This window comes from Podarcis bocagei (assembly GCF_964188305.1).
Source record: "Podarcis bocagei genome assembly, chromosome: 6".
Lineage (NCBI taxonomy): Eukaryota > Metazoa > Chordata > Lepidosauria > Squamata > Lacertidae > Podarcis > Podarcis bocagei.
Window position 1 is genome coordinate 32,455,184 of NC_138130.1, and position 27,450 is coordinate 32,482,633.

General features: G+C 42.8%; 1 protein-coding gene across 15 annotated transcripts in view; it reads left to right on the forward strand.

Annotated features, from left to right (window-relative positions):
- INPP4A (inositol polyphosphate-4-phosphatase type I A) overlaps positions 1-27,450 on the forward strand; it is a 97,039-nt gene that overhangs the window by 30,060 nt on the left and 39,529 nt on the right. For 14 of the 15 annotated variants that reach the window (XM_081197552.1, XM_081197551.1, XM_081197541.1 and 11 more), the window contains exons 2-11: positions 11,470-11,640; positions 17,306-17,364; positions 19,084-19,294; positions 20,468-20,512; positions 20,780-20,898; positions 21,010-21,126; positions 22,345-22,424; positions 23,707-23,818; positions 24,750-24,840; positions 27,298-27,445. In XM_081197552.1, coding sequence (XP_081053678.1) covers positions 19,189-19,294; positions 20,468-20,512; positions 20,780-20,898; positions 21,010-21,126; positions 22,345-22,424; positions 23,707-23,818; positions 24,750-24,840; positions 27,298-27,445 — 818 coding nt within the window. In that variant the 5' untranslated portion in view covers positions 11,470-11,640; positions 17,306-17,364; positions 19,084-19,188. The remainder of the gene's footprint in view (positions 1-11,469; positions 11,641-17,305; positions 17,365-19,083; positions 19,295-20,467; positions 20,513-20,779; positions 20,899-21,009; positions 21,127-22,344; positions 22,425-23,706; positions 23,819-24,749; positions 24,841-27,297; positions 27,446-27,450) is intronic. The other variant, XM_081197548.1, reaches the window with a different exon arrangement.

Sequence of the window (27,450 nt, forward strand, 5' to 3'; positions counted from 1 at the left end):
TGAGGGAAATTCATCACATATCAAACAGCCCCGAGTCTAGGAGTAGGTTCTCATATTAGTTGGATTTCAGATAGAACGGCTCAGGCAGCAGCAGGAAAAACGCACCAAATGGGTCTACTAGGATGTTTTTCGATTGTGAGTAGAGGCTGGAACTGCAGAGGTTCTGCTCAGCATGATCATCTTCTGACTGCTATTAGAAGTCTCGAGGTAAGAATGCCTGTTGGGTACAAATAAAAGAATAGGCTAGTAAAGAGCAGGATTTCATATTTCATTGCTTTTCATCAGATGATGTCAGTCTCTGTGCTGCTGGTGTTTTTGCTAAGCAGCCTCATGGCTGCCCAGAATGGCTTACAGAGTATTGCACAGCTAACGGCTTGTGCGAAGGGGAGGGAAGCAAAACAGGCATGTCCATTCACTAGTTTCCTGTATTATATAATCCTCCGTAGCCATGTTAGAGATAAGAGAGTGGCCAGCTGCTTGTTATTAAGACTGTAAATTTGTTATTGTGCCTGGTAGTAATTCAGCCCTTTGGGAGGCTCTGTATTTCTGAAGTCAAAGAGTCAAACCCATGAGAGTCTCTTTTTAGATCTTGCAGTTCTTTGGTAACACGTTGATTCCCATGACGTACAGTATTTCAGATTGTTGGTTTGTCCTTAGCAAGTTGCCTGTAACAATTATCTTATAAGTGATCAGTACATTATTGTTATTTCAGGGAAAGCTGGAGTACAGGGATTAATTTTTAAACACGTTGTCCTGCTCCCTCACACCAGAATATTTCTTCAGCTGTACAGATGTATTTATTCAATAAGAGCTAATGCTCAAACTAATAATAGACATAGGTAGATATATTTAATTTGACTTGAAGTGTCTGTGATTATAGAATTTGAAGCGCGGGGGGGGGATCTTTTAAAATGAGCTCATTTAGAAGTGGAAAGGTTTACTAGGAAGTGACAGCAGGAAATAGATGTTGCCTCCATGCCCTATTTGAAGAGTGGTTGTCACTGGGAAAGCAGTGTGTGTGTGTCCACTTGTGTGTATTTGGGGCTTTTAATTGTTTCGGCATCTTCTCTAGTCACAATTGCCCTTCAGTGGGAAAATGGGCTGTTTGGGGATATCTGGTGTCCCTTTCCAGAAATCTGTTGTTTGCTAAGTCACTGTAGTAATTTTATTAACTCCTCGTTCTCTGCGCCAGAAGTTCTCTGCACCTCTCTCTTCCATTTTGGGTCATAATAAGTGAGATTTAGGCCCCATCTGCCCTATGCATTTAAACCAGTATCATACCAGTTTAAACAGTCATGGCTCAGAATCCTGAGGAATGTAGTTAAGAGTGCTGGGAATTGTTAGGAGGCCCTTATTCTCCTCAGAAAGTTACAATTCCCAGAGTGGTTTAACAATCAATCCCTCTTTGCAGGGAACTGTGGGAATCTTAGCTCTCTCTGAATTCAGGATTACCTAGAATTACTAAGACCATTAAAAAGTAGGCTAGCATGTCATTTGATTGTAAGCTGTTGTTAGTGCACACACAAAAAGCTTTCTAAACTTCCTCTGTCAAGGAGTGTCGCTTTTAAGAACTCCAATCGTTTAAGTGCTGGTTTCCGTTTTTTTCAGAGAAAATCCAGTAATGGAACAATAATGATTTAGAGCCATTCATCTTAAGGCTCAAAGAAGAAACACATTTCTACTTATGTCTCCTAGTTTCACAACAGTTAAGAAAGTCCTTTTAGTTTCCTGATCTGGTGTAAATTTAGCTTGTATATTTATGCCTAGATGGGCAATGACACATGATTTCTTTCAAATAGAGAGCAAAAGCAATTTTTCATATTCTAGAGAGCATAGCTACAAGAGTGGCCAGAGCGGATGATCGCAGTATAGACTGAGGCAAAATATCTATTGTCTTGGCATTTTGACAAGCCAGGTAGCACTGTCAGAATTTCCATCCCAGGATTGGGTGCACGGTGACTGACAGGGTCTCGTTGGCTTGGTATGCTATTGGTATTCAGGCCTCTCTCTCTGGCATGGGATTCCTGACCACATGACAGCCTCTCTGAACTCTAGAGCTGCTTCCATAAGTTTACCTGTACTCCTGTGTCTGCAGCCCTAGTCATGTGTGGCATGCTAGTTCATGTGTTATGCTTAAGGAGGTGTTAGAGGAGTCTCCTATTTTTGAAATCTTACACAAGCCACTCTTGTTTTGTATTTATCAAGCACCTGGAAGCATTGGGGGTAAGTCTCCTAAGCTTGATTTGTTTAAACCAGCATTGGTGTCCCAAATGATTTTGCTGCTACTGGTGTAAGTTGATATTAATTTATTTCATGCGGGTCTTTGTTTTTGTTCACTGTGTTGTTTGGGTTAGATGTATTGAGGAAGGCCTGTAGTTCAGTGGGAGAGCATTAGCCCTGCATGCCTAAACTCACAGGTTCAATCCCTGGTGTCTACCAGCAGAGCTGGGAAATGCCTGCCTGAGACCCTGGAGAGCTTGCTTGAGTTTTCAAGAGCTGGGTGGACATGGTCTGATGTGATGTGATGTAACACAGCTATCGCAGGGCTTTCTTTCAGCCCGAACTTATCAGAACTCAGTTCCGGCACCTCTCAGGTGGGCACCATTGCCATTATAAGAGAACAAGGGAGGTGTTCATGGTGAGTTCCTCCACCTCTTTTTCTAGAAAAATAGCACTGGCTATTTGTAAGTCACCTTGACTTCGCAGTCCTTTTTTATATTTACTTTAAGGGCTATATATTAAATTTAGAAGTAAGCAATTATCTTCAATGACATATGCTTTATATACTTATATAGTGGGGTCTTTCCCCCTGGCTAGATGGTTCCCTTGTCTAATAATACTACTACTAATAATTTATTATTTATACCCCGCCCATCTGGCTGGGCTTCCCCAGCCACTTTGGGTGGCTTCCAACAAAATATTAAAATACAGCAATGCATCAAACATTAAAAGCTTCCCTAAACAGGGCTGCCTTCAGATGTCTTCTAAAAGTCTGGTAGTTGTTCTCTTTGACATCTGGTGGGAGGGCATTCCACAGGGTGGGTGCCACTACCAAGAAGGCCCTCTGCTTGGTTCCCTGTAGCTTTGCTTCTCTCAATGAGGGAACCGCCAGAAGGCCCTCGGCGCTGGACCTCAGTGTCCGGGTAGAACGATGGGGGTGGAGACGCTCCTTAAGATATACTGGACCGAAGCTGTCTCTCTCCTCTAGAGGAATTTGGCAGCAGCAATGGGGAAGAACAAAGGTTAGACCTCTCCCTTAGCCTCCCAGGTGCTCTGGCTGCTAATGCTGATCTTAATTTATTTTGCAGCAGTTCACCCTCCACATTTTATTTTAGCGCACAAAATAAACTCCCTTAAGATTATTTTCTTTTGCCATTATTTCTCCCTAGTGGAGCACGCCCCACATTTTTGTTCAAGAATCAAATGCTTCTACTCCTGTATGTAGTAATTAGTGAAAATTGCACATATGTAAAAGAAATCAAATCCTGATTCTTGAGATGTGCGGAGATCACCATTGGTAGTACTGAAGCATAACATTTTAAGCGATATTTATTATAGTAATATGCCAATCCATTAATGAGGCAGAAAACATGATTTGCTACTTTGCGTGCAGTCACTGCACAGAAGACGTAACTGTGTTGGTTTTGTTTCCTCAGCAATTCTTTGTCTCGCCTACTTCAGAGCACCTTTTAAAGCCAGGGGGATAATGCAAACAGTTGGCACTTGGGTCGGGGTTTGTCTGGTTTCCAGACATGATGAATGCTAATGGCCACTTTTGTTTGCATAGGCCAGGGGTGGGGAACCTGAGGCCTTCATTCCCTTGTGGGAACCTTTCAGGGGGAGCAGAGGCAAAAGTGAGCCAGATAATGGCAGTCACTTGCCTTTGTATAGTAGGCTGCATTATGCAACAGTCGGAAGTGCATGTATGTGTGCACCCCACTCCTCTCCATTCCTGTAGTCAAGAGACAAGATCAGGGTTCAAGGACCCGCTTCAGCCAGGCAAAAGCACTCAAGGAAGGTGTAGGCCCACACTGGTGTGAAGTGAAGGGATATAGGACAGGACAGGGATACCAGTTGCTATTGAACTGCAACCCCCATCAGCCAGCATGGCCAATGGGCAGGTGTGATGGGAATTGCAGTTGAATGACATCTGGAGGGCACCAGGTTGGCTACCCCTGGATTAGGGAGCGTGTCCCAAGGACAACATGGAGGAAATGAGGACCCAGGCCTGAGGTGTTGTCCCACCACATGCCTCTTAACAAAGAGGTGGTGCAGATTAATGTCTGTGTCCTAGTTCAAATCTCACCTCCAGTATAAACACACAAGGTGTTTATACACTATAAACTCACAAGACATATAAAGACACTGGCAGGCCACTATTTCTCATCTCTAGAAGGAAGGTATAAGAATAATGTGTGCAATTTGTGTTCGAACACTTGCAGTGCAAAATATAGAAACTCTGTGATGTTCTTTTTAAAATAGAGTACAGTGGTACCTCAGGTTACATACGCTTCAGGTTACATACGTTTCAGGTTACAGACTCCGCTAACCCAGAAATAGTGCTTCAGGTTAAGAACTTGGCTTCAGGATGAGAACAGAAATCGTACTCCGGCGGTGTGGCAGCAGCAGGAGGCCCCATTAGCTAAAATGGTGCTTCAGGTTAAGAACAGTTTCAGGTTAAGTACGGACCTCCAGAACGAATTAAGTACTTAACCAGAGGTACCACTGTATAACCATAAGAATATTCAGTGGGTTGTGTTAGGAATTTAACTGGAAAGCAAGCATCAGCGGAAATTCTGGAAGCTGGGAAAAGAATACAGAGCTTGGTCCTATGTCTTTCCCCTTAAACTTCCTACTTTTTGCAAGTCAGTGCCCACAAGTATTCTTGTGGCTTTAAGAACTTGCTCATGTAAGGGTCACTGCGCTTCTCTCAGGTCATTGCTGAGGCTGTGGCTCAGCCTTCAAAAAGAGTTGATTGGCTAGAGTGAGGAGCCAGGAATGAGAGATAGTTACCTAGGCAATCAGTATATCAGTCAGGTATCCTTATTCCTGCACGGACACTTCCTGCTACTTGTGGACTCTCCCTCAGCCATTTCCTACCCCCACACAGAGAAGCAGTCTGTGGCAGCACTGGGATCAGTGATGTGTGTTTTATGGGGGGAGGGGGAACAACCATGCAAATTAGGGTTATTTGCATTGGAAATTTTTCTGTTGCCCTGGAGAGTGATCTAGTCTAGCATGTTTATTTTGTATTTGCTAAACAAAGCAACAAAATAAAACTTTGCAAAGCTTGCTTAACATTGTTTCTTCAATCAGCACCTATTCATTGTTGCTAATGAAGAGATGAAATGGCAAAAAAAAATATGTCCAAGATAAAATAAGTCTCTAGAAAGTGCTCTGGCTCACATCATTGATTGGGGTCATGGCTGAGACTCATGATTTTCTAGAACTTTTATAGATTTGATCTTAGCAGCTCCAGAAATTTATGCCTGCCCCTATGGAATAAGAAAGACAACTTTGTGATAGGGATGCAAGCAAGGTTTAGCCCAGTGCTGTATTTGGGGACAGAAGTCTTTAACAAAGATCTCTTCGCAGTTGAGCTCTGATTATTGGATGGACCTCAGAATAGATGTTGCATCATTCTTTAAAGCATGGAATTTTGTTGGTTGGGAAGAAGTTTTATGGTTGAACATTCACTCATCTTTCATTCTGATTACTCTGAGGTAATATAGAACATAAATCCAAGTTAGCTCCATTTTTCTTTCAGTAGATCCAAAGATCCACTTCAGTATTTGGTTTTAAAAGCCCTGAAAGACAGGAGCTATATTGGATAATGCAGGGCAAAGTCACTGTCATGACCTCAGGGTCCCACTGTGGAACTGGAGGAAGAATCAGAAAGAACTGTGCTGGAAACTCCACCACAGAAGGCCATTCTGCCAAAACCTTCCAGGCCCAAGGAGGTCACATTGCCACCCCTCTGCCTTTGAGGACTCCGGTCTCAGAAGCTCCATCAAAAGTATCTTGCCCATGTCATAGGATTCAAAAACAGATAGGACAACGTTCACATACTCAACCTGGTGGCGGAAGATACATTGTTCATGAAGGAAGTTTTCCCAGGGTGAGGCTCATCCATTGCACTTTGGTGTGCTGGTCCCTGCAGTTTCCTCAAATGTGGGGAAACTTTATGGCAGTGGGGGATTGTGTTTTTGTTTCCCCCTGGTTTTTTTTAAGGACCCCTTTAACCAGAGGAGCAGCTCCCACTGGTGGCAACTACCACCAGAGCTAACTACCCAGCAGCCTCTATTAAAGGCTCAGTCTGGGATAACTTGTTTGCTGAAACAACAATCTAAATTTGCTTCAGCTTGAGCTGTGCATTGAATTGTCCATCTTGAACACCTCATCTTGGACCTGCTGTCTACCAGAGCCCTTACCTGTAATGGAACAGTCATTTGTTATTAATAATGAGCGAATGCTTTGAGCAGTGGTGGGGGAACCTGTGGCTTCCAGATGTTGTTGGACTCCTGTCAGCTTCAGCCAGCATGGTCAATGGTCAGGGTTGGTGGCAACTGTGTAATTCCTGAGGACCACAGGTTCCCAATCCTTGGTTTAGAGTCTGAATATCCAACGGTTCATTATATACTTTATGCAAAATGGCAGAAGCACTACAGAGCATCTACAACCTAGTTTAAATCAGAAAGTGCTTACTGTAGTATGGCCTAGGGCAGATGAAATGTTCCCAATCTTCCAACTGTACTTAAGGGAATAGGACTGTGCTGTGGACTTGCATGCGCTGTCCTCTCGCACAGAAATCCCCCTCCCTTCCATGGTTTGCTTTTGAACCATGACGTAGCCTTATGTCTTCTATAGCACTAACCAGAATATTCTATCAAGCATTGAGGAAATAGCAGGACTGGAACATTTTTATTAGGGAAAACTTCCCTGGTAAATGTCCTAGCATGTTTGTTCTGCATTAACCTTTCTACTCTAATAATCCCTAGCAAGAATGCGTTGGGAGGGAGGGCTACACTGTTGCATTACTAATGAAAACCACACTTGTGATATTGCTGAAATCCTGGCAGTGGGAGTGCTTTAATTTGGTATTCTATTTTTATTCTAAGTCTTGTGGTCTGGGTTGTGCAATACATTAAATTCAGGCAGAAAAGGGATCAGGGCTGCAAGGTGCCGGCGATTTGGAATTTGATTTAAAAAGAGATGTTGTGGGAAATGTATGTAAGCCTTAGGCTTCAGAAGAATGTGCCGTTACTAGGGAGTAAGCCCAACTACACACCCTATGATGTGCTTTTGCATAAATAGGATTGGGAAACGCACTGCCTGTCTTGACTCTGGAAATTTACATATGCTGTTCTGTATTGGCACAGTGTCAGCGCCGGAAGCTGTCATGGAGACATGATGTGTATTTTTGCTGTCACATTGTTTTATGCTACCAAGTGCATTCATTGCCTTAAGTTGTGCTTTTTGTTTTGTGACTTGCAGCTTTCACTCCTAGTAGCAGTATAATATACTGAAGCAGCACCTTGGCTGTGATTTGTAGGCTAATAGCCACAGAGTTCTATAGATATGGTTGCCCTGGCAAGTACGGTACATCTTTTAAGATCTCTTATGCTTCCCCAGAATGTTGAGTGGGTGGGGATTTCTCCAGACTTTGCCCTGAATCTTGCAGCTATCAAGCTGTTTCCCAAATGTCTCCAAAGCTAGGGCAACAGGGGTGTCCCCCTCCCACTGCAACTCAGAGCTGGGAAGGAGGATAGATCACCCCATTGGTTGTGCTGACCTTGAAAATTTTCAAGTACTTCCAAAAGCCTAGTCCACATTACATTAGTCGTGCATAGGCCACATTACATCACCTGCAAACTCCACCTATCTCTATATGCTTCGCCCCTGTAAATTCAGGTTTACTTGATCGGGAGATAATCCAACAAGTTGGGGAAAGTGGAACTCCAAACCTCTCAACTTGGGGTCAAAGACTATTTGTTTTGGTGTTTTGGGGGTCTGTATCAATTGTCACTTTCTGCTACTCCCCTTTCCGTGCCCATTACTTCCTTAGTGCTTTCATTTCATTTCCAACCATGCTGTAACTATTTAATATGTACTTCTTCTGATTCCTCAGATTTGTCCCCAAACCAGAAAACTGCACAAGCAAACCACACTAAATATTTCTGCCACAGATATTGTGCAGCAATCTGAAAAGTGTATTGAGAATGCACAACTGCATTCATTTCTTTTCCAGCCAACGCACTCCTGAACCAGAGATTGTAGCTTTATATGTATGGGTGTATATTATTTTGCTCCCTCAGGTTTGCACAGATCCAGAAAACTGCAAAAGTATGTGCTGAGAATTTGCAATTACCTTACTGTGTGCAGTTCAGCACTTCCTGACTGGGCATTTTTTTGCCCGGGGGGGGGGGTAATTGGTGTTGGGGGGGGAGCAACGTGCAAGTGCAGCTATCTGTGTGCATACCCTGTCAGTACTATCCACACGGTGTAATCAGCAATTTAGAAAGTGGTGACTAACACAAAAGGGAAGAAGTACTGGTATGAATTTGAATGGAAAAAGTAGATGAACAGGTAAATACTGTTCATATGTGTCTGGTTGGGGGGGGGATGCTTACGGTATTTCCAAAAGAGAAGGAAAGGCATTTTAAAAACAGAATGCACGCAACTTCCCCCAAAATGTGTGAAACCTTTTTCTCAGAGTTAGGTTATCTCCACTTTTCACAAGGTGCCGTATTTGGAATGTAAATAACCACAGCATTTACTTTTAAGGAAATCTGCACTGCAGCATTGCAGATATATTTGCAGCTTGTCTTTGGCAGGGTGAAGGCAGCATGTGGTATTTAATTTATTGATCAGGGCATTGATGTTTTACGAAGTGCATTTTGGCACTTTTCAACAGCATATTCAGGGAGAGCTGGAGATGATTTACCCTGTGAAACTTTAAGCTATACAAAGAATACACACATAAAAATCTTTGCAAAAAGGCAAGGAATGGTACTCAATGAGAGTTAATTGTAACTGGAGCCAACTCCCTCCTGCAATATAGGGATAATAATGCTGCCCTACTTTTAGAGAGAGCGATCACACTGAGATAATGTGTGTGGAGCACTTAGAATGCTTGAAGTGTGGTTTTAAATGCTAAGTAAGCATCAAGTAGTCTGCACTGGTGCTTATTGCTTCTGTTCATTATATTAAGGCACAATGGAAACTCATTTGAATAAATGGTGTTTGAAATCATATTCACATTGCTCTCCTGAAAATGGCCATTTCTCCTTGATATAACAGACTATAAGTCATCCGTTCAGCTTGCCAGGTTGACTGATCATGGAACATTGCCCCATGCCATATCAGGGAATTTTCCACACAGTTAGAATCATACCACATGGGGCACCTTATGTGGCATGCGCATATGAAGGTAGCCCAGCAGCCCACTTCCTGTTGCAGAGCACTTAATGTGATCAAGTAGTTTTGCAGGAGAAAAGTGTTGGGTGAGGGAGGTTTCTTAGCCCTTCGCAGGCCAGCTGCTTTTCCCTGAACACCCCAAATACTTGTACCACAGGTTTACTTTGCAGACATGAGTCTGGAATCATGCAGTGGTAAAAGCAAATTGGGAGGGTGACCAATATGGCAAGAGTTAAGTAACCCCCTTTCCCACAGTTCTTTGCTGCAGTGCTGGGCTTTTTGGGCTTCTGTTACACATGACTGTTGCCTACCTTGCTTGCAATTTTGCCCTAAGCCTGTTATGGGTTATAGCTTTAGGTTTGTTTCATTTATCATTGTGCAGTCAGGGTTTATGCAGTGTTTGTGGTGTATTTTAGCTTACAGGCCTCCTGCAATGTCGAGTCCCTTCAGAATGGATGGGGAATATATATAGAAGGAATGGACTTACTACAGAGTTGTTGGTGGATAACATTCACGCTGCTTTCTTCCAGCTAAATTTCAGGAGCAAGCGCCTGGATAATATATGCTCCAGTACACAAGTTAGAGAACACTGAACTTATCAAGAGCAAGGAACTGAAATTGATTAGTTCATGGGCAAAGTGTGCAGAATCCTTTTGTTGGTTTCACTCCCAAACAAAAGTCTAGCCAGAGTCCCAAGGCAAATTGCAAAACCTGGGTTCTGGGATGAAACTGAGAAGTGACTTCTTAATGCTTTAGTTTTGAAAACAAGTCAGATTCTCTGTGAATCTAACTTTTTGAAGACTGAGAACTCTGTTTGGGATTGAAACATGGGGCAGGGATGCCAGACACTTGTTCAATGATGGGTTCCGGGCCACTCCCTCAGCCATGTACCATAAGGCATTTAAAGCACACACTTATTTGCTTAGTAAAAAATTGTATTTTCTTTAAGTTGGGTATAGGAGTCCTAACATAATCACTGGATATGCTGGGTTTAAGGGCAAGAGAGGAAGCAAATTCATGACAACAAATGAATTGCTTTCTGTAATGTGATGCTTGGTTGTTCAGTAATCTGGACAGTTCCTTGAACTTTGCAATTTCCACATGTATTATATATACATATGTAAAGGTAAAGGTACCCCTGACCATTAGGTCCAGTCGTGACTGACTCTGGGGTTGTGCGCTCATCACATTCTATAGGCCAAGGGAGCCGGCGTTTGTCCGCAGACCAGAGCAGCGCACGGAAACGCCGTTTACCTTCCCGCCGGAGCGGTACCTATTTATCTACTTGCACTTTGACATGCTTTCGAACTGCTAGGTTGGCAGGTGCAGGGACTGCGCAACGGGAGCTCACCCCATTGTGGGGATTCAAACTGCTGACCTTCTGATTGGCAAGTCCTAGGCTCTGTGGTTTAACCCACAGCGCCACCCGCGTCCCTCACATATACATATGTACATACATATAAAATAAAGGTGCCCAGTTTCCTAAAGATCAGAAATATGTTTTGTAACTTTCACTGAAATGGGAGAGTAGACTTCGATATACTCATATTTTTTCCTTTCCCCTTTTTAAAATTGGTGCATGTCACCTGACCCTCATGTGCTCAAGAGATTTCACTTCCTTCTCAGAGCAACTCATCCGGAAATGTCTGTGGAAAGGATTTCCTACAATACTTTAGCTAGTGTTTAAGGCTGCCACAGGAAGCCTCTTGGTGTTTGCCGATACTGACTTCCAGAAGCAATACTTTAGGAGCTGGAAAGGGCTCTTGATTTAAAAGTAATCACATCATTGAATTCCCTGTCAAACTGAGGAATGGCTTGGCAGCTTCAAAAGTACTTTTTGTTTCTTCTTAAATTCATTAATTGGATCAAATGTTTATCAACCCAAGGGAGCACTTCCCAGTACCAACAAAGAAGTGTTGAAATTGCACCCTTTTGATCCTTTTGGCGTAGGCTAGCTTGTAAGTGGCATTCTAAAGAGCTGATATTTTTACAGTATTTTCATTAAGTTCAACAGATGAGCATTACCAGGAGATCCCTTTTCTTATTTTTCAGGTTCTGTGACCATTCAGCCTGGGAGGAACAGCGGTGTGTCACCCGTGGAAAACAAATTAAGGCAACATGGATATCTCGATTCTACAGTTATATTGAACAAGTACAGAATTTGGTACTAGTTATCCTAGGATTTTTAGCTTTTCATTGGAAACCTAGAAAGGTAAGCTTCTAGTTTTTAAGTCTGTGGCAAAACTGAAATAAAAAAACATAATGTTTGGGCAAGTTCTGGTGATATCTCAGAAGGTGTATGTGTATTGAGCAGAGATTTTCAGTCAGTGTGAGACTGCAGCGAAGTTCTGCAAATGTCTGCAGAGATGATGAGTGAGTCTTTCACCCTACCATATTTAGCAATCACAAAATAGTTGCATTTGTTGGATTCACATAATTTATATGGGTTGCACTTTTTAAAGCACAGAGTATACCCTTTGTTTTAGTAACAGCTATCATAATAGGATATTTTAGAGATTCAAAAACCATTGAAGATGAATTTAAGACAAGCAATTGTGATAGAAAATGAACTGTTTATATCCAAAACTAGGTCTGTGGGTTGGATGTTCCCTATCACTGTGGTACTGTTAACTACAGTTTTTGTTTTTTGTTTTAACTGAATCCTGGGGCACACTTCAAATACACATGGTGTGAAAGTATACTGGCAAGTATATTATGCGAAGTAAATGTGCACCCTAGAAAATGCCCCAGAATCCTCTGTGACGCTTGGCATTCCATGACTGTCAAGCAGGGGCCTGTGTGGAAAATGTTTTCTATAAATAGAAAGTTTGCAAACCAGTTGCTTGCTGTTTTAAAAGACCTGGGCCATTAAGCTTCCTACAGCTTTCCCTTTCCATTTTGTTTCTTTTGTGGTTTCAGTTAAGCAGATGCTAGAGATGGATGGTGCTTCGGAACACAAGGAAATGAAGTTATTGTGGTACGAAGTAAAACAAGTCCTCTTGACTATACATTGGCCCAGTTCAAATGATAATTCAGAGCTATGAAGCCTTGAATGAGTGTTAGGGCCAAGCATGCCTCATTTATCCAGAATGTAGGACAGGCAGCAAGATATTGTATTCTCTCCCCAGCCCTCAAGAAGTGAAACTGAGGCATTCTGGAATTCCTGGGTCATGCAGGAAAACTGTGAAGACAGCAAGCATGAGACAGCCCACCAAATGGTTTCTTGGTGACTGGAATAAGGATTTCTGCTTCAGCTAGCAAAGTACCAGGGGAAGTAGGAACTGAAGTAGAGTCTTTAAAATGACATTTGAACCACTGCAACCAGCTGGGACCTCTACTTCAGCAGGAAGGTGTCCAAAGAAATGGGAACCAGGGGTATTGAAGGAAAAGCAGGGAAGTCAGACCTCTGGAATCTGGCTGACACTATGAGTGATTCAGCAGAAGTGCCGTATTTTTCCGTCTATAAGATGCCCCCATGTATAAGACGCCCCCTATTTTGGGGGGACTCAGATTTAAGAAAATGGAGATGTATCCATGTATAAGACGCCCCCTAATTCCTGACATTTTTTAAGGGAAAAAACAATCTTATACAAGGGAAAATACGGTAATTTCAGGCAAAGTGGATCTGCGCAACTGGAACCATTTTTTTGTTGCAAGCCTAGAGGTTTTTAGACCCTTTTGGACAAAAGCTTCATAGCAGGTAGCAGAGCTGTCATTCCTCATTTCCTATCCTTGGTATGAGAACACTTTGTGTGGTCCACCCTGATAGGATTATTATTTTTTTTTGCTCCATAACTCTTCTTCTAGTTTGATTAGAGCAAGACTTGAATAGATTGTGGAAAGCTGTACCCAGTGCATTTGACTGGCAACATCATCTCAGGTGAGATGACCGACTTCTTTAGCTGCTTTTTCCATCAGGTCTCAAGCACCCTCCATGCAAAGTAAACCAAACTGGAGCCATTTTTAAAAAACCGTATCAATAGTATTGGTGTGGAACGTCTCCCAGGCTCATCACCTACTAGACAGGGTCTAGTCAGCCTGGTACACATCCCTATCTGGAGAAGTCAGAGATTGAACCTGGGACCCTATGCATTGCATGGTCTGTAGACAGTTGCTCTAGGCATTTCCTTTTTGTGGTCCACCTCTCAACTCTAGGAATCAACTCTTTATCATTTTAACCCTCCCTTTTCCCAATGGCATTTCTTTTTTATCCATCCACCCCCCCCCATTGCAGCAGGCGAAGGGAATATGTAACTCTTTCCCTCACACCACAATTCCAATGCAAGCCATCCCTTCTAACATTGGGAATGAAAGAATGACTGCTTGCTTGACTACACAATGCTATTTTGATTCCAGAAGTATGGAAGCAGAGTCGCTAGCTTGCTTGTAGAACAGCAATGACCAGTTGCTTACTAAATCATCCACACCTGGAAGTACCCTTTGACCCAAGTTTCCAGTTCATTCTCCTTTCTCTGTAACTTGTTTCAGTACTGTCACTTCTTTTATGGAGTAAACCTGGTGACGAGGGATGGGATTGCTGGATGTGCTGTGCCTCTGCACCCCAGTCACTGCTTACCGAAGGCTATTCTCAGCCTCCTCCACCCCTCTTGTTACCACAGCCTTGTATCATGAGTAAACAGGCTTGCTGGTGGGAGAAACTGAGTTAATAAGATAATAAACTGAGATAATAAACTGACGTCAGGTGAATGTAATAGGTTTGACAAGGAGGGCAGCTATAATGTTTAGTGTCACAGAAGGGAGAACAGCTCGTTGTGAGTGTTGTTTGCTTGTTTGAAAGCAGAGGTGTTTATAGGCTGGTGTGGTGCTGGATATGAGAGCAATCCTTAGCCTCTGAGTCACAGGAAAAATAATAATAATAATAATAATAATAATAATAATAATAATAATAATAATAATAATAATAAATTTATTATTTATACCCCGCCCATCTGGCTGGGCCTCCCCAGCCACTCTGGGCGGCTTCCATAAAAACCAAAAATACAATAAAATATCACACGTTAAAAACTTCCCTGAACAGGGCTGCCTTAAGATGTCTCCTGAATGTCAGGTAGTTGTTTATCGCTTTGACATCTGCTGGAAGGGCGTTCCACAGGGCGGGCGCCACTACCGAGAAGGCCCTCTGCCTGGTTCCCTGTAGCTTTGCTTCTCGCAATGAGGGAACCGCCAGAAGGCCCTCGGCGCTGGACCTCAGCGTCCGGGCAGAATGATGGGGGTGGAGACGCTCCTTCAGGTATACTGGACCGAGGCCGTTTAGGGCTTTAGAGGTCAGCACCAACACTTTGAATTGTGCTCGGAAACGTACTGGGAGCCAATGCAGGTCTTTCAAGACTGGTGTTATATGGTCTCGGCGGCCGCTCCCAGTCACCAGTCTAGCTGCCGCATTCTGGATTAGTTGTAGTTTCCGAGTCACCTTCAAAGGTAGCCCCACGTAGAGTGCATTGCAGTAGTCCAAGCGGGAGATAACCAGAGCATGCACCACTCTGGCGAGACAGTCCGCAGGCAGATAGGGTCTCAGCCTACGTACCAGATGGAGCTGGTAAACAGCTGCCCTGGACACAGGTTTGACCTGTGCCTCCATGGACAGCTGTGAGTCCAAAATGACTCCCAGGCTGCGCACCTGGTCCTTCAGGGGCACAGTTACCCCATTCAGGACCAGGGAATCCTCCACACCTGCCCGCCTCCTGTCCCCCCAAAACAGTACTTCTGTCTTGTCAGGATTCAACCTCAATCTGTTAGCCGCCATCCATCCTCCAACCGCCTCCAGACACTTACGCAGGACACTCACACAGGACCTTCACCGCCTTCACTGGTTCTGATTTAAAAGAGAGGTAGAGCTGGGTATCATCCGCATACTGATGAACACCCAGCCCAAACCTCCTGATGAGGGCATAGTGTGTTCTACTTAGATCATGGGATTTGAAATCTGAGTATCTTTTTACTAAGTAAAAACCCTGAATGTCTAAAAATATCATGATAGTTTGTTTTATAAGGCACGGCCAGGATAACATGTCCCAAGTCCTAGAAGGAATAAAGAAGAAAAGCATAGTCATGAAAAGTTGGACTGCTGCGGTTTTCTATATATAACTGGAATGAACTGGGTTTGAGGGGTAGTTTTATAAATATGGATGCAAAGACGCATTTCGCTTCTTGGCAATGTTAACCTCTCAAGTTGAGCAAGAGGCTCTTTATGCATATATATATATATATATATATATATATATATATATATATATAGCCTTTGTACAGGAGGCTAGCTCCTACACATACACATCACTTAGTACCCTCTATCCAGAGAAGCTGGAGGTGTCTGAGGACACATTCCAGCCAGGCAAAAACAGGTTGAGAAGCATAAACAGTGAAAGGTGTGACCTGGGAGAGTTCCAAGGGCCAGGTACAGAGAGGCCTGGGGGCCACATTTGGTCCCTGGTGCTGAGGTTCCCCATTCCCAGTCATGGATGCCATGACTTAAACCTTAATCTGAGCTACAGAAATGCAACACTTCCTTGAAGAATGAGACTGGTCTATTTTAAAATGACTTGGCTTCCCTTAAGATTTCTACAAAGTATTTCTTCATAGCTGGATTCTGTGAATTCCCCTGAAAGTTTGTGGCAGCAGAGGCTGAGTAAAGGTAAAGGTAAGGGGACCCCTGACCATTAGGTCCAGTCATGACCGACTCTGGGGTTGCGGTGCTCATCTCGCTTTATTGGCTGAGGGAGCCAGCGTACAGCTTCTGGGTCATGTGGCCAGCCTGACTAAGCTGCTTCTGTCGAACCAGAGCAGCGCATGGAAACGCCGTTTACCTTCCCGCTGGAGCGGTACCTATTTATCTACTTGCACTTTAACGTGCTTTCGAACTGCTAGGTTGGCAGGAGCAGGGACTGAGCAATGGGATCTCACCCTGTCACGGGTATTCAAACCGCCGACCTTCTGAACAGCAAGTCCTAGGCTCTGTGGTTTTACCCACAGCCCCACATAACTTTTAATTCTGGCAGTTTAAAACAAATGCATGGCTGGAAAGTTGCACAAAAGAATGAAGCACCTTAAATGTTCTTTAATTACCTTGTCTTTGTTCATGTTTAAAATATATTTCTGTTTTAAAAACTAGCTATTTCAATAGTTTCTTCTTCTTCTTCTTCCTCCTCCTCCTCCTCCACCTCCTCTTCCTCCTCCTCCTCCTCCTATTTATTTAAAATCTCCATCCATCTGGTGAGAATAACTCATATTCTGGATTTATGCTGGAGTGAAAGCATCTCATTTGCCAAGGAGGCAATTTGTTATGGTGGGAAATCGTTCTGTTGTGATAGTGGTGTAAGCAAAATATTTTATTCTGGGCAAATAGTTTATAATAGTATTAATTAGAACAGAAATACCCAAACTATGTGCCAGAGCACAACAGTGTGCCAGGAGAAAACTGCTATTGTGCAGAAGAGACTAAAAATCCATTACTGGATCCATTCCCGTCACTTGACACTCACGTGGCCTCTTTGACATGAAGTGCCTTCCATCAGCCAGGGAAATAGTTCAGAATGGTGGGAACTCATGGTATAATTCAGAAACCTCATCCTGAATGCAAGGGAATGCTATATTTTATGAACATTTATTATAGTTACTTCTTACACTTTGTGCCTTTAAAAAAAACAAAAACAAAAAACAGAATGGCTCTAAATTCGTCCTCTTCTAAATGCATATACCGTAATTGAATCTCTTTGAAAACCCCAATTTCACACCTGATGCTATAACGGCAGTTAAGCTCACAGCGATAAAGGCATGTGATATGATTGGAAGACTAAATAGACATGTGTATTTAAAAATCAATATCAATTTTGAATGCTCAGACTCAGTAATTCATTGTGTGGTTTTTTTCCAGATGGGACAATAAAGAAATGCAAAATACCATGCTCTCACCCAAGAAAACAACAGCCCGCTGTAAGTAAAAAGATGTTTGGTGCAAAATGTTTGGTGCAAAATGCAAAAAGTAAAAAGATGTTTGGTGAAATTTTAATCACATTTAAATCTTGTAAATCTTTGTTGAAATTGTGTTTTTTTTTGTGTGTGTGTGTGTGGGGAAAAAAACTTTTTAGAGATTATAACTTGCGCAACTTGGTGACCTCCAGATGGTGTTTTGACTATAACTTCCATCAGCTACAGCCAATATGACCAGCGTCAGAGACGGTGGGAGCTGTGATCCAAAACTTCTGAGGGACAACATATTGGCCAAGGCTGCTCCAGGGTGTGGCTCACCCAACACAATACTGATTTCTTCCATAGGGATGATCAAACACATGAATGGATACTGAGACAGACATTTAGATCCATAGGTCACCATTGGTCTTGCTTGGATGTGACACCATGGTTTAACATTAACAAATATGAGCCTAGGCCTGGCATGCTCCTTCCTCTATCTCTTCTGGTGCAGCCACAAAGAGGAGTTCGGAATATTTTACATAAGTTTTTGATTAACCCCAGCTTGGCATAACATCCAATCCCAAACAAATGTGTGGTTAATCTTTAAAGGTAAAAGTAAAGGGACCCCTGACCATTAGGTCCAGCTGTGGCCGATTCTGGGGTTGCGGCACTCATCTCGCTTTATTGGCCAAGGGAGCCAGCATACAGTTTCCGGGTCATGTGGCCAGCATGACTAAGCCGCTTCTGGCAAACCAGAGCAGCGCACGGAAACGCCGTTTACCTTCCCGCCGGAGCGGTACCTATTTATCTACTTGCACTTTGACATGCTTTCGAACTGCTAGGTTGGCAGGAGCTGGGACTGAGCAACGGGAACTCACCCCGTCGTGGGGATTCGAACTTCCAACCTTCTGATCAGCAAGCCCTAGGCTCAATGGTTTAACACACAGTGCCACCCGCGTCCCTGTTGGTTAATCTTTACTATTGTTTAAATAAGCCAGCTTGAAAACATAGTTTATACTTTTGGCTCGTTTCAACAAACGCTAAAGATAAACCACCATGTAAGGGTTGGACGGTACACTAAACTGTGGTTAATCTAAAACGGAGGTGGAAGCTTCTGATCTTCCTAAAGCTGTGGCAGAAAAATGGAGCATTTGAGTTTGAGGCTCATTGTTAGTATAAAACATGGTCTGAACATAGTCAATGTGTGTGACACCGCCTGCTTGTCTGGAGCAAAACCATGTAGTACTTTCTGCAAATTCTTTGACTGCAGCCGAGACTCAAGACTCTTACTAAGTGGGTGTTTTTCATTGACATAGGCAGCTTCAGGTTATGTAGATTAGACCATAGCCCTCTTCTGACATTTCAGCCTGGACACATAAGGGGAAAACACCTATGGAGGGATCCTAAGAGGGGAGAAGGTGAGTGGCACCAGACATGTCTACTCGACCCTCAACCTTCATGTTTTTAGGGTAAAGGTCTGAAGCAGGCTTGTGTGTTTTTCTGAATGTGCTTGCAGGCCTCCTCATAATTGTGAACCCTGAGAAACTATTATCATTTTGAAAGCATCTAAAATATATGGTGAGGTCTGCTGAAGCAAATGGTCTCCTGTTAAAATGGTAAATTAATTCTTCTTTAATGCTACCATTAAAATAATTTGAGCCTTTGCTGTTAAAATCAGCATTTAAACAAACCTAGTTTGGATCTTATTTCAGATTGTGTTTTGTTTTCATTCTGCCTTAGCCTGCTGTCATAAGGGCTGCAAGTGAAGACGACACTCTATTTTGGTCCTTCATCAAGGCTTTGCTGTGATCAAACAGTGAAAAGAGGCGTCTTCCCCATGACAACATGTCAGCAAAAGATAGCAGCCCCCGCCATGGTGCAAAATCCCGCACTGTGCAGCGGGCCTCAACTATTGATGTCACGACTGACATGTTAGATTTGTCTTTGGCAGGTTAGTATCTTTTCTTCCTACCTGTGTCCTCATGGTTGTATTGAATTCTTAATTTGTCTTGTTTTTCTGTTTGAAATTCAATTTTTTTAGACAGTCCCCTCCCCCCTGCACCCAGTGCTGGTAATGAAAAGATTAATTTGGGAACACACACACTGTTATATTTGTATCTTTCCCCCATGTTATAAGCAGCGGGCACGATACAAGGACAGTTGGGAGGATAGTAGATTTGGGAGCAGTATAAATAAGAGAAGTGAGTGGAAGTGAGAGCTGGGCCATAAAGAAGGCTGATCGCCGAAGAATTGATGCTTTTGAATTATGGTGCTGGAGGAGACTCTTGAGAGTCCCATGGACTGCAAGAAGATCAAATCTATCCATTCTGAAGGAAATCAGCCCTGAGTGCTCACTGGAAGGACAGATCCTGAAGCAGAGGCTCCAATACTTTGGCCACCTCATGAGAAGAGAAGACTCCCTGGAAAAGACCCTGATTTTGGGAAAGACTGAGGGCACAAGGAGAAGGGGATGAGTTTGCCCAAGCTGCGGGAGGCAGTGGAAGACAGAAGTGCCTGGCGTGCTCTGGTCCATGGGGTCATGAAGAGGCGGACATGACTAAACGACTAAACAACAACAACATAAATGAGAGACAGAAAAGTGTTCAAGATACAGAAAAAAGAGACCAGTCAACACTGAATTTATGTCGTTATGAACTTTTGTACCATTGTCAGTTCTTCCCATAGCATTGCCTTAAAATTTTTGAATGAACAGTTTTGCATCAGAAGCTGTAGATTGGTCCTTCATCCAGACCAAATTTCATGCATGACCAAATGCTTTTATATGCTTAATATGATCTTTGACCATTTTTCTTTGAACACTGTTAGGCCTTTTATTTTCTCATTCATTCTGGAAGTGCTTTGAAGTGTGTGTGTGTGTGTGTGAGAGAGAGAGAGAGAGAGAGAGAGAGAGAGAGAGAGAGAGTTTACCTACTATTTGAGATACATAAGATTGAAGTTCTAGGTGAACTATTTACATAGTTATTTGAATAAGTGTTTACTTTTTACTTTATTTACCCCTAAATTGTCCTTGCTTCCTTATGGGAGTGTAAGACAATTTTAAAAGGAGCAAATTGACTTAATCTGTATATCTTTATAAGCTTATGCTAGTCTTTGTACTTTGCAGGTAACAGCCAAGATCCGGATGAGCCAATCTTAGAATTCAGTTTAGGTGAGTAGTTCCGTTGTCCGGAGAGGTCACATGGAGAAGCCGTTTTCAAGGGAGCCCAGTGACCAAACCCACAGCTGTATTGAGGCAGCACTGGGTGTTGAAATTTTGCACCCTTAACCATTTTGTGTCTGGGGCAACTGCCCTGTGGCCCTTTCCCACACTGTGCCACTGAGGCAGACAAGTGAAAAATGGGCATTCCCTTCCCCTTTATACTTTGCATATATTTGCGTGACATGGTGTGTAAGCCGTATTGTTTCTTTCCTATAGCTTGCAGCGAGCTCCTTACCCCATCGCTAGATAGAAAGCCAAATAGTTTTGTAGCAGTGAGTGTAACTACACCACCTCAGGCATTCTGGACAAAGCATGCTCAGACAGAGATTATTGAGGTACGTAATACTACATTACCCGCTGCGCCAGCCACAGCACCACCAGTTAGTCTTAGCTGATACCAAGTTATCCAAACGTAACTTTTTCTCTCCTTTTTTTTTTAATTGCAGGGAACAAGCAACCCTATCTTTCTAAGCAGTATTGCCTTTTTTCAAGACTCTCTTATTAACCAGATGACACAAATAAAACTTTCTGTATATGATGTTAAAGATAGATCTCAGGGAACTGTAAGTCCGATTCACCAAATGTCTTCTCTGTCATTCATGTTCAGTGTAAACAAAATGTTGCATATGCCTTTGGTCTGAGGTACACTGCCTGTTCTCCCCCTTGGAGGCCAGCACTAACGGTCTAATCCTAACCTTATCTATTCAGAAGGAAGTCCTGTTGCATTCTGCAGGGCTTACTCCTGGCTAAATGGAGTTAGGATTGCTGTCTTAGTGCTAGGGTCAGGAACCTGAGGCCTGAGGGCCAAATCCAGCCCTCTCCATCGAGCCCTCAGGAGTGTCTGCAGGCCATGCCTCTCCTCCACATCACATCCGTCACTAGCCCTGCTTTTAGGCCTCCTTCATGTGCTTTTGCTTGGCTGGAATGTGTCCTTGAACTGTGACAAATCCTCTTGCTTGCCTGGATTGAGGATGGAGAGAGGGGTTTGTGTAGACATTTTTGTGAGGCTAAAACGTAGGCCACTGTACTAAGTAAGAGTCATATCTGTTGCCCCACCCACTATTTTGCCCCTGGCTCCGCCCACTACAGGTATGTGGTGCCTGGAAAGTTGCCTGGAAATTTGGCCCTTAGGTTGGAAAAGGTCTCTCCCCACCCCACAACGCCTTAGGAGATGGTATTGTTAACTGAGCATTCTAAACATGTGCTTGAAGATGCTCATTCTGGGCTGTATCCAATGATTCCCTTCCTCTGATGGAGAGTGGGAATCTGTGGATCCAACTGATTAAAAATAATCATGCTTGTAGTTTCTCTCTCACACACACACACTGCCAAATTGTAGTTTATAAAACTAGCCAAGGCTTGGTGTGATGTCTGAATTGATAAAATATGGTATGTATGTAATCGTCTAGCAAAGCATAATCCCAAAGCCCTGCTTTTTTGACATTTCAGCCATTGTTCTGTCTCTGAAGACTGTTGAATCCTAGAGACAGAAGTGAACTTATGAACCTGAATACTGCACTGATAGAAAATGAAGGCAGACAAGCCACTCTAAATTGTGATTCGAGTCTTGCAGGCTTTGGAAAGTCAAGCTATCATTCTAAAGTATTGCTAGTGCATTCTGTATTCTGGCACGATGTCAGTACTGAGCCAGAGAAAGTGAGAGGCTTTGGTTTCAGACATCACCTTGAAGCCATAGGAATGAGCTTTGTAAATAGAAATTAGAAACGTTATTAGTTTAGGATTAAAATGTCCTCTGCGTTGATGTTACTTGTCTTTTCCAGATGTATCTATTGGGTTCTGTGATGTTCACTGTAAAGCAGTTACTTAAGGAGAGGAACCATAGGTTGCATTTAACACTAAGGTTTGTGCTCCATTTTTGTTCATTTGAAAAGAATCAGGCTTCCACATCAGTGTGTACTATTGGAAAACTAGGCATTTAACTGCATGATTAATGCTGTTTAAACTGGGGTCCTTTATTGCACCCCAGTTCAGAAAGTGAAGTGTCCAGGCTTTTAGGGCTATGAATGCTCAACGAGGCCTTTTTAAAATTTTGTGTTGTAATGAAATAAATATTGGAACTTCAAAGTTTCCTCTCATCCCGAGTGACTGTAAGACAATTTAATGTTCAGCACAAATCTTGCACAGGGCAGAGACTTTCTGGTAATTCTTGTTAGTAGAACTTTGGTAAAGTAGAATATTTGTTTTGTGATCTTCCCCACCTAGCATAAAAACAGAGACTTGAACACCAACAAGTAACCTCAGGAGTCTTTTTCATGTGTTACTTGTGCGATGGGGAAACCATTGATATTTTAATCTTCTAAAACCTCATTCTTCACAGTTGTATGTGTTCCAAATCTGCACTTTAATAAGTTCTGTGGGTTTTTGTGTTTTGTTTACACTTAGAAATGAAAGCCAATTTCAGGGCATGTCAGAAAAGCTAATTTAAATGTGTATCAGTAAGCCAGCTCCCAGATTCTGAAGGAATATAAAGATGTAAATGCAAAACATTGGTAACGATTCTGTTTGGCAGAGCTTTCATAGATCACAATGACGAGGAAATTGCATCTGGCAAAGTCAATTACATACATGCATATAAGTTTTCAGAAGTGTCCTTCTGTACTTCAACCTCAACATCACATTTTTTTTTTAAATTTTGTCTTAGGCCTTTGGCTTAATGCCAAAGCAGATGCAACTGCATTTGCTAGTATCCCTTCTCCATTACATGTATTTCCTATTTCCCCCTTTGTTGCCTGCCCTGTATTTGAAATGCGTACTGTAAACACCTTGGGGCAGGGACCTGTGCATTTTGCTTCTGTAAGGCCTGTAAAGGACTACAAAACTAGTACTATAAGCTCCAAGGGCTGAGAGAATGATTTTACCCAAACTTGGATCGCAAGAGGTTACAAAATACCCAAGGCTACACATATCCATGCATTTAGCATCTTGCTTATATTTTAATATTTTTATATAGCAGTGTTGGATCCTGATCTTTTTGTTTGAGTCTCCATTTATGTAGCTAGAAAGAGTTAACGACAGAGGAAGCTGTAAGAATTGGGGTCTATAGCCAGTTGGCATCGTATGTGCAACAGCAACCAATCAGTAGTCCTAGCTGATGGATCGCAGCAATGATGTGTGTGTTGCAGATCTGCTGAAAGTGATCGTGTTGGTAACATTACAGTCATAGGATGGCAAGTGGAAGAAAAAACAGACCAAAGGCCTCCAGTTACCAGGTCTCCTGACACCATCAATGGAAGGGTGAGTGAATATCTTGCCCTCCTTCTCAAGACAATGCTGGAAATAAAAGATGTGATTGATTATCTCCTCACCACCTTCTTTTACAACTTTCCCCAACCATCCTCAAGGACAATTCACACCGTGTTGCTGTTCTTTTAACCCATGGAGCTGTTCAGACCTTACTTGGGTGCAAGCTTTCAGGGGGCAAGCATACTGTACATAACACAGCAACCTGTCCCATGATTGCAGTTGTTGTGCCACTATAATATCAGGAAGTATATCTGGGATTTTATTCCATGCTGATGGGTATCTCATTGCGGAACAATAATTTCAGAAGTGTGTATCTTGTTGTCAATTTTTATTTTTCTCACTGGTCAAGACTAGAGAGAGAGAGAGTCCATGAATTCCACTGGCGATTATCACACTGACAGGTGGCAGAATATACACAAATATCTCAGGGTTTCTTTATGCTGTAGCTGCATGTAAAACATCCCTGAATGCTACACATTTATCTGATAGCAGTTTATTGAAAATGTCTCAGAAGTAAACAGTCCTCCATAGCTCAGTACATTTTACAGTGGTGCCCCGCAAGACGAATGCCTCGCAAGACGAAAAACCCGCTAGACGAAAGGGTTTTCCGTTTTTCGATGCGCTTCGCAAGACGAATTTCCCTATGGGCTTGCTTCGCAAGACGAAAACGTCTTGCGAGTCTTGCGCTTTTTTTCGCTCCCCCCCTTTTCCTAAGCCGCTAAGCCGCTAAGCCTTTAATAGCCGCTAAACCACTAATAGCGCTAATCCGCTAATAGGGTTGCTTCGCAAGACGAAAAAACCGCTAGACGAAGAGATGCGCGGAACGGATTATTTCCGTCTTGCGAGGCACCACTGTATTTTTTAAAAAGTCAGTGATGAAGCATTGTGTTTTGTGTATTAATACTATTCTCGTTTTCTTCAGACTGTGCTGTCAGTTGATGAAAGTTTAACAGAATCTTTAGGAATCCGGTCGAAATATGCTTCATTACGGAAAGACGTGTTGTTAAAATCCGGTAAGTGGATCCCATATAGCTCAGTGTTCCAGCAAATGACTTCCTAATCTTCAAATGTATGCTGAGTCCCAATCTTGACTGCATTAAAGGAATTGGGTGTATCTGCATTTGTTTTAACTGATGTGTCATCTTGACGACATGCATATAAGTAGATGGGGACAGGGGTGCACTCCTGATCTGAGTTTAAGAGCCTAAGAACATAAGATGAGCGTTCTGGGTCAAACCAGTGGCCCTTCTGGTACAGTATCCTATTCTCACAGTGGGAAACCAGAGGCCAGTGGGAAACCTGCAAGCAGCACCCAGGCACTAGAGCCTTCTCCCCTCCTACGATTTCCAGCAACTGGTATTCAGAAGCATTAGAAACTTTGGTTGCAATTTCTGATCATTTGTATTGGACTAATATAGTGTTTAGTGCCATTGTTATTGGCCATCGTGTTGTGTTATTTTGTTCAGCTCCAGCTGAGCAGAGCAGAGCAATCATGGCTGGTAGCCATCAATAGCCCTCTCCGGCATGAATTGCTTAATCTTCTTTTAAAGCCATCTAGATAGGTAGCCATCACTGCCTTAATATCTTCCAACATTCAGCTGCATTGGATGTCTACGAATTCCAGTGTTACGAGAAAGAGAAAACATTTTCTCGATCCACTATGCCATGAATAATTTTATGAACTTCTGCCATGTCGCCTCATACAAGCCTTTTCCCTAAGCTAAATAGCCCAACGTCTCTCCTTATAAGGGAATTGCTCTGTCCTTTATCATTTTGGATGCCCTTTCCTGAACCTTTCCACACTCTACAATATCTTTTTTGAGATGAGGCAACCAGAACTGTCCTTTCTTCATGATCCCTTGCAGTGAATTCTTCACAGCTGCTGTACACTGGGTTGAAATTTTCATAAAATGATAGATGATAGATAGATAGATAGATAGATAGATAGATAGATAGATAGATGATAGAAGCAAGCAGTACTAGCAGAGTTGTAGCATAAAGTTTTTGATGCAAAATGTCTTGCAAGGTTTCCCCCAAAAAACATCACTGGAAGCAAAAGTTAGTTTTCAGTGGCAACAGTTGATATGCTGTGTGATCTAGAAAAAGCGTATTTGTCTGTCACTTAAGTGCTTCTCTGCATGCACAGGGAGACATGCCAGTTTTTTGCTCACAGTTGCAGTGCCATGTGCTGTATGAAACACGTCTCTGGAAGGGCTTCTGTTAGAAGCACATGGCAGCCCACATTCACAAAGAGCTGCAGGAGGAGGAAGGGAAGTCCTTAGAGCAGCCTTCCCTAAACTGGTTTTGGACTACAATGCCCTTTAGTCCCAGTTAGCAGGTCAGTAGTTGAGGATTATGGGAGTTGCAGCCCAAAGCATTTGGAGGGCACCAGACTAGGGAAGGCTGCCCTAGCAAATGCACATAAACCTTTGGATCTTGACCACCGTTGTATCACTGGCTGAAGACAGAGGCAGCTCACAACACTGGGAAGACACTTCCAGGTCTCTTCTAGAAAGATATATCCACAGCTGTTTCTGTTGTAACCAGCAGATGGAATGCTGATAAATCCTTTTGTGCCTCTCCCTGCTTGTTTTGTTTCCCAGCCATAGGAGGAGGCAAACTGCCCTGCAGCCCAGCTGCCTAAGATAGGTGGAGGGTTGTGCTGTGAGCTCCCTTTCCATATCACATCTGTCTTCAGTCATGTTTCATCAGCTGGGGATGTACTTGTAAGAATGATGCAACAAAATAATTGTGTGTGTGTCCGTATACATACTCCATTGAGACTCTTTTCTATATAACTTCGTCATGTGAACTCATTCTGAGTGGCTTGCTGCAGAGTGGCAAACTAAACAGAATTGCTTATGTTTCAGTGTTTGTTGGACACAGAGCATTACTCATCCAAACGCTTATCTAGCATCATCTATGCTGTTGCTAATAAAGGCATCCTTTCACCAATATCTATTATTATGGTAGCACTCTCCTTGGACATCAGTACTGGGAAGCTAAGACACTACTTGGAAACAAACAGCCACACAATTTATGTGATTGTGTGCAGGAGAAAAGTCCAGGCCACGTCACGTGGATGAAGCTTGGGTTGTGGGGTCAGGATTGCCTGCAAAAGTGTGGTCCCGAAAAGCTCATTATAAAGCTGTTGGGCATCTGCGTTGTAACCCAAATATACATGTCTATGACTATAACATTTTTAATGCACATTTTTAAAATAAAAAATGCAGTATATGGAAAAGTGATTCAAGAATTGATCAAACCTCAATTTCTGCTTTTGCTGTGGTTGTTTGAATATGTGCATTGGGTGGGGGCGGGGAGTTAACTAAGTGCAATGCTGTTACATTAATTTTTGTATGTTTTGGTGTAATAGGCCATTTGTGATCTCTGAGCCTCTTAACAACTTTGGTGTTAGAGGAACGGAGTTTGTATTATCTGGTAGCAAATTATGTCTTTTAACATTTTAGTGTTTGGAGGGGCCATTTGTCGGATGTATCGCTTCCCCACCACGGATGGGAACCACCTTCGGATCTTGGAACAAATGGCAGAGAGTGTGCTCTCCCTACACATTCCCAGGCAGTTTGTGAAACTGCTACTTGAGGAAGATGCTGCCAGGTAAA